Consider the following 7,917-nt stretch of genomic DNA (forward strand, 5'->3'; position numbering starts at 1 on the left):
GGAGGTAGGAGAAGAAGTTTAGAGGAACTGATAAAAGTTGGTCCAGACAACTTCTTCTAACTTGTCATAAACCAGTTTTACAAGAACTCCAACGCGCGCCATCAATCTTCCCATAAATGATTGGTTAGTCGGAACAAAATTATCATCCAATGGGGATCATCAAACCGCCGCGTCGAACTTTGACACCTCCGGCCCATCGAAATACCCTACCCGAAGTCGTTTCTCCCCAACTTCGTCCCTTTCCCTATGCTTTGTATTGGCACCCTTGGAGACCGATGCCATCGTATGCTTTGTATCAGCACCCTCGATGATCGACGCCATCGTATGCTTTGTATCCGCACCCTCAGAGACCGACGCAGTCATTGTACCATCCTACCCACCACCTAGGCCTTACTAGGCCTCCACTGCTCCACCCACACGTTGCCCGCCTTGTACTACACCGTCATTCCACCTCGGATCCAACCTCGGCCGAGGCATCATCCACCCCTACCAACACCATTCATGACAGACACCACCCGCCTGCAAGCATTCGAAAAAATGGCATTGCCAAAAAAAATTGGCGTTCTTGTTGTTTACTACGAAGCAAACACAAGGCAATGTGCTCGTGAAGGAAGATGAATTATTGTGCGAGGCATGGTTGGTTTTAATGCAAGAAGCAAAATACCACGGGGCATTTTTGGTAACATGTGCACGTGTTGGTTTCATGCGCACAAGCACTAAGAGCATCTACAGCCGGGCGCTCCAAACGGCCTGAAATGCCCAGCCCCCCCCCCCTCCCCCCCCCCTCCCTGTCTCTGACCGGTCACAAAAATCTGACCTAGACAGGCGCCTCAAACGGGCTCAAACGCCCCTTATATCCAGCGCAAATATGGGGACGATATGGGGCGATCGGGCGCGCCCGCCACGTAGGACTAACGATGGGATCCCACGCGGAATCGCCCGGAAACCCGGCGGTCCGACGGACGCCTCCTACGTCGCCGTGGCGTGCACGTTGTGTGGCGCTGCTCCATCTCGCGGCCTGAGGCCAAATCCGGCTATTTAAGCCGGCCGGCGTCCCCCAACCCTAGCCCATCCACCTCCTCCCTCTCTACACCGTCACCCGAGCCCGTCCGCCTCCTCTCCCCCTCTCTCCCACACTCTTCGACATCGCCATGGTCCGGCGGAAGATCATCACGTACGCTATGCTCACGCCGGAGGCAGGTCGCAGAGGAGATCCAGGCTAGGCGTGCCGCCCGCATCGCTGCTAGGTTGCCTCAGGACTCGCCGGAGCCGAAGGAGGAGGAGGAAGAGCAGCTGTCGGAGCCAATGAAGGTGGCAAATCTGGGGAAGGACAAGGCGGAGTAGCCTGCTCCGGGGTTCAACATGGAGGTGGTGGAGGCAGAGTTCGCCGTTGCCCAAGCCGCGGAGATGGCGGAGCAGCAGGCCATCCTGGAATCCATCCAGGATGAGGCCTATGTGGAGGCCAACCGGCAGTTCCTCCGGTAGGAGCGGGTGACGACCAACGCGCTCTTCGCCGAACTCGACGTGAAGACAGAGGAGGAGGTCAGAGCATAAGTTTTCTCCTTTGCATGCTTTTATATGGATTTAAGAATCAAGTATGAGGTGTCCGAATGCAGTTGTGCTAATTTGGACGTGGCCGGTCACTCCCAGTGGACGCGTCCGTAGGCGTTTGAGGGATCATATTTATCATATGCGGTTGTAGATGCTCTAAGCACCGCACAATGTGGAAGTGGTCCATGATCGTGGAGCCCAGTCACGGCACATTACTCAAACGGTCGTCACCAAGTATTGTGATGCGTATGCACGACCGCAAATACAGTGGCTAAGGGGTGCGTCATCCGAAGAGTTCATAAGTTTTGCTTCTTGTTGCTTTATTGGTTGATCATTTCATTGATTTGCTCAATGCTGCAACTTATTGATTATGCAATTGTCGGGCCCAAACTAGCAGACGCAGTGTACAACACAATGGAGGCCAAGCCCTTCATATTGATGTGTTGTTGGTTGAAACTCAATGTGCATGGCATCTGGATCAACAACATGTGTCGATGAAGAAGTTCATCTTGAGGAGAGTAAGGCTGAGATGAAGAACGCTTTCGAGTTGGGAAAATTTGTGGATTTCCATCTAAATGGATTTCCCAGGTAAACTTTGGCATGACCGTTTTGTTCTGGCACGATAATTGATGGCCCTGGGCAGACTCTCCTTTCGTTGTACTCTACTCTTTCGCCACTGATCAAACTTGCACCGTGGCATCTCAGTATGACCGAGGTACTTTAGAATATTATCTCAGTATCTTTGGTTATATTTTTTTATGTTTTCAGACCGGGAGATTATGCATGGATCTGTATATAGCCGTGTTTCTTACCAACGTGAAGGTTAATTAAATTTCCCATCTTTTCCAGAAGTCTCTCTCATAACCGACAAGGTTTTCAACACGACGATTATATGAGGGTCAACTGATTTGAAACGAACATGGACTTGATGCAAACAATCGTAAACAAAAACCGAGGAATTTACCTGTGGAAATTTGGCTTCCTTGCGCTTCAGTCATGGCCAGGATCGATCAATCCAGCCACGTACGTGCTTGGACGACCGGCCCAGCCATACGTCGACACCGGCGGAGCGCTTCGCCGACGGCGACGTGCATCGAGGACGGCCCGGGATTGCATCGACGGGGGGATCGATCCGGCGGTGTGCCGTGCTTCGACGACGACGGCCACGTCACACGTCCGACCCAGCGGCGTGCTTCGAGCGACGCCCAGCGCAGGCATGCGTCGGGAAGAGAAGGCCTGGTCGGCCCGGCGGCGGGCGTCGGCGACGGGGGTGCCCGGCGGCGAGGTTTGGTAGAGCCATGGACAGAGGAAGAAACGGAGAAAAGATAGGGGAGCCTCACGGCTTGCGTGCGCATCTGGCTTGATCTCTAGCGGCTTTTGTGTGGCGTTTGTTATGAGCACGGAATAGTATAGGAAAGGAAACTATTAGTTGTTTGCGCAGCTGGCTCGCGCCTGCCTGATCGCTCCGGCCGGAATTCATTAACTTGGTATTAAATGCCGGGTACCGAGGCCAGATCTGGCCGGACGGCCGGAAAAGTCGCACCCGTGCCCGACACGGCCCACGAGTTTTGGTCCCTTTCGGTGCCATGATACAGACCCCGCGCCCCACCTACCTTTGTTTATCACGCGGGGACGGACGGGAGAAGAATCCTATGCGCTGCGTGCATGCCATGCTAAAGAAAATACTCGCTCATATAGTGTCAAAAACATTTTTATATTATGAGACGGAAGGAGTAGTAAAACTCCAAAAGCATCTATGGCCGCTGGTCCGGCCCTACAAACGTCCGCCAACCATCTCTTCATCTGCCACTTCAAACGTCCACGAACCAAGCCCGGTCACCCCTCATTTTGTTGTCTCCGTAAGCGTCTCATGTATATCCATGCAACTCATGCAATGTACTCCCTCTATTTTCTACAAAGACTTGTACTATTTAAGAACAAAGAGAGTAATAAACACATAAAAGTACGTAGATCAACACATTTAGCAACAAACGTACATAATTCGGGCATCAATCACACAGTACCGGTCATAGGCAGGACAACCAAAAGAACAAGTGTTCATCGCCGGATAATACTAGCTAAACATGAAAAAAAAACCCAGATAAAACGAAGAGACGAAGAAGGGCGGAGGAAACCGCCATCTCCTCGTCGTCCACTTCCCCTTGTGGTCGACGGTGCGGTTGTACCTCTCCGTGTAGGCGTCGACGGCCGGAGGTGCGTCATTGTCGAAGCTGGAGCCATCTGTGAGGTCTGGGTCCTCGTCGAAGGAGATGTTGCCGATCGTTCTCCGAATAGTGCTGTCCTACGCCATGGCCAGACGGGCCCCTTAGCCGGAGCGCTTTGGCGTTTTTGTGGCAGTTACTAACAGCAGTTACTGATTTCTAGGGTTGCCGCGATTCAGTCGTTCCAGCAGGCCCCTGTTTTCAGTTCAACATAATGGTCAGTTAATGAATGGAATTGATTTTCATATTAACAAGTTCTAAGTCACCCACTCTCGACATACAGTGCTTTTTTAGTTTCATTACGCCAACAAACTGAGACATGGAAAGACGTACCCATCTAACCGAGGATGTCTGACTCTCGTACCATTCTGAATTTGTACACCAGCAGTTTGGATGTTCAGTTCAGGATGCCAGATGCTCTGTAGGATTCGACGCTGTCCCCCAGGGTCTTCTCTGCAGGCCTCAAGGCAGGTCCACCCTAGCTTATCAAGTTTCTCTGAACTACAAACAAGATTTTATTCCACTTCCGTAAAGCTACATAGTCCATGTCACAAACTACATGCTCACTGGTATGGATGCATGCAAAGTGTTACAGTTCTGGGAATGTGAATCTCGATTAGGCTTTAGTCAATTTGTCAGTCCACCATTCAAACTTGAATTCTACAAATAGTAATACCAGAAAAGGCAAATGAACGTTGAATTATTACATTTTCAGAGTGAACTGATGGTTATTCATCCTTCCTTTTTAGGCAATGCCAACTAGTTCATACATTTTGTTTATGCCGTATGTAAAATGTGGGCGACACATCCTCAAAAAAGAAAATGCGGACAACAAATTGTGATGTGTGCGTCTGCACTATTTTAAGGAAGCTGTTGGAGCACTTGTGCCCTATTATATGGCTGCTGGTGGACACGCCACTTTTTCGTGCCCAGAAAAAGCAAGTTTTGGTGCCCAATTTTTCTTACTCCAACCACTTTTTGTGCCCTAAAATGGGGCTGCTATTAGGGATGCTGTCAGTTCAACAGAGTGGCTTACTGCAATATATCGTGTGTGCCTCTACTGCGCGTTGAAATTAGTAAATAGTTAGCTCGGAGTGCTGAAATGACAAGGGATATCTGATTTACATGTCCTACCTGCACCATGTGCTCTCTTTGGGCACGCAATGCAGTCTCATAATATATTGCTTCCATATGACCACCAAGAAAATCATCTTTGCCCATCATGATACTCGTCTTCAGCTAATGTTAACTTCGTTGCGTGGATCTGCACCAAAAACTACATTACAACCCTATTTCAACTGCTAAAACACTGTGTTCGTCTACTAACATTTTCTAAGAAAGCTTGTATCATCTTCTACAGTGTGTTGCAGAACAGAACATCTAACCTTTTGCAATAAATTTGCAGAAATACTTCGTGAACCAATGAATGGGTATAGCTCAGATGACAAACTTTGATAAACTTAAATCATTAATAAACAGAAAGAAATCAGTAGGATTTACGGATTATTATATGCGCACCTGAGGATCTGAAGGATCAACGGGATAGAGGCTGCTACCTTGTGAACTGATTGAAAACCGTAAGAATTTTGCACAGGCGATGTTGCCATAACAGCAGTGTAAACGGCCTATGTGATGGGCAATATCATAGGGTTTCTGAAACGTGAAAGAAATCATAATGAGACTCCATCTTACTAGAAATTCAGTAAGCATTTCTGGTAAACTCCATCAATGACTATTCCAGACTGCAAATATATGGAACAAAACTACTTCATGGTAAAAACAGGATAACTAGATATGTACCAGACCAAAAGCAATAATAAGAACGCCACGTGAATCCATGTATCTCAAAGCAACCACTCCCATCTTGTTCCCCATCGGGACATCACATATGTTCCTCATATTGTTGGTGCTTCAAGATTGCTGATTATAATTCTCTATTTTGTTGGGATCTTATCGTGAGAGAACATAGTTATTAAAGTTTTGTTATGCATACTCTCATGAGATTGTTATAATTTGATCATGGACTAAATTCCTATATATAAACAATGCAATGGTAAGTGAAGGGCTTGCCAAAGCCATGGGTTCGATCCTCCTTGCCGCACAGTGATTGTTTTTGTCCTCCAAGCGTGACTACCACACAAAAAATATAATCGGCAGCATGGGGAGTCAACCGCACGACCTTGGGCTAAGGTGTCATCGACTTCTCTAGTAAAACATGAGCCATTGTGTGATCCATTAGGCATACAGGGTCTATTTGACATGGCCTTAACATTTAAATTCAAAATTTTCAAAAAAATAAATGAACGGTCACAAAAAATTTCAGGAGGCAAGGGAATTTCCGGTAACCGGTCAGTTACCGGAGAAAAGAACCTTGACTCAACCCCATCTTGAGCTTCAAATGCGACACGAAGAAGTCCTTGGGGGTTGTCAATTAGTAATTTACTCAATACACAGGCAGCTTTAATCCATGGTCTATCTGAAGGAGTTCAGATAGATTCCCTGACTTCGGGCACTGAAGGTTCTACAGAAGAGGACATATCCAATGTTGATGGCCAGGAGCCTTCAGAAATACAGAAATGGTCTGCAGATTTCCCAGACATGCTTGATGTTTTGCTAGCTGAGAGAAGAGTGGATGAAGCGCTAGATGCACTAGATGAAGCGGAGCGAGTTACTGCAGACCGGACACAAACTCTAACTACAGCTGAAATTTCGGCTTTGAGAAGTGCCGTCTCTGATAATCGTCAAAAGCTGGCAGACCAGCTTGCTGAAGCTGCTTGTCAGTCTTCTACTCGTGCCATTGAGCTTCATGCTGCCGCTTCTGCTCTCAAAAGGCTTGGTGATGGCCCTCGAGCTCACAGTCTGTTAATCAGTGCACATATTCAAAGGCTTCAATGTAATTTGCAAACCAAACATCCGTCAAGCACTTCATATGGTGGGGCATACACTGCTGCACTTGCTCAACAAGTTTTTTCAGTTGTAGCTCAGGCGCTCAGTGATTCTGTGGAAGTTTTTGGTGATGAGTCATGTTATGCATCTGAGCTGGTTACATGGGCTACCCAGCAGGTCTTGTCCTTTGCACTCCTGGTAAAGAGGCATGTGTTGTCTTCTTGTGCAGCCGCTGGAGGCTTGAGAGCAGCTGCAGGATGTGTTCAAATATCATTTGGCCATTGTTCCTTGCTGGAAGCTCGTGGTCTATCTGTTTCTGCTGTCCTCCTGAAGCAGTTCAAGCCCAGTCTTGAGCAAGCATTAGATGCTAACTTGAGGAGAATCGAAAAGAGTACTGCTGCACTTGGTGCAGCTGATAACTGGACACTCACTTATCCCCCAAATGGTATTCGCCCATTAGCTAGATCTTCTGTTGCTAATTTGGCACTTCAACCAAAACTCTCAAGCAGTGCACATCGTTTCAATTCTATGGTTCAGGTAATGATTGATCCATTTTGATTGAGCAAAATGAATGAATCTTTCCTTCTTGCTGTTTTCATCTAAATGGTAGTGACCTATCCATCTTGGCATGCTTGGTACTGCAAAACATGGCATAATAATATTGTGTGTTCTACACTACACAACAACCTCTAGGTCCATCTCGATCCTTTCAATTACAGCCACTTGAACTTGTTAGGTGTTTGTGTGAGGTGGGAAATATGAGGTGGGATACCATAGAAGGGTTTTCTGTACGGGATTTTCATCTTTTGTATGGTTGGCTTGCTATTTCACTGGGACAGGGGCATGACATTTTGTGCTAAAATGACCCTTTTTGGAATCATGGCAAGCATCAATAATGTATGGTTTGCACTAATGTGATGCAACAGTACGAACATCGATCTCAACGAACTATTTAAACCCTAAGCCCAATCAAAGGTGGATTTGGTCCAACATGGAGCTCATGTGGCAGTTGTTCTTCTGTGTGGCATCCATCTGGACTTACCAACAAATGCTTGAGTTTCATAAAACACTTTGGCCAGTGGCATGGTAAGCCAGCATCCTTGAACTTGTTTAGAGTTCGATGCTGCATGCCAAGTAACCGCCTCAGACCTCACTCGTCCACCTAACAGCCATCGCTGGTAGACCCTGGACAGCTGGTGAACCTCAGGATAGAGGCTGCTACTTTGTGAAGCTCTTGGGCAGTAATGGATTCTGAAGG

The 7,917-nt window shown here is 47.5% G+C and overlaps 1 protein-coding gene across 1 annotated transcript; it reads left to right on the forward strand.

Annotated features, from left to right (window-relative positions):
- Positions 1-2,547: 2,547 nt before the first annotated feature.
- Positions 2,548-7,694, forward strand: LOC125518181 (exocyst complex component EXO84B-like). Its single transcript, XM_048683104.1, has 2 exons — positions 2,548-2,836; positions 6,166-7,694. The coding sequence occupies exons 1-2, from the start codon at positions 2,548-2,550 to the stop codon at positions 7,215-7,217; spliced, it is 1,341 nt and encodes a 446-aa protein (XP_048539061.1). The 3' UTR covers positions 7,218-7,694.
- Positions 7,695-7,917: the final 223 nt, after the last annotated feature.

The sequence above is a fragment of the Triticum urartu genome, chromosome 7 (genome assembly GCF_003073215.2).
Source record: "Triticum urartu cultivar G1812 chromosome 7, Tu2.1, whole genome shotgun sequence".
In the NCBI taxonomy this organism is placed as follows: domain Eukaryota; kingdom Viridiplantae; phylum Streptophyta; class Magnoliopsida; order Poales; family Poaceae; genus Triticum; species Triticum urartu.

What these genes read in the sequence shown, in the direction of transcription:
- LOC125518181 (XM_048683104.1), top strand. Translation starts at nt 2,548, where the DNA reads ATGGCCAGGATCGATCAATCCAGCCACGTACGTGCTTGGACGACCGGC. An exon ending in CGGGGGTGCCCGGCGGCGAG is followed by an intron (nt 2,837 to 6,165) that starts GTTTGGTAGAGC and finishes CCCCATCTTGAG; the next exon opens with CTTCAAATGCGACACGAAGA.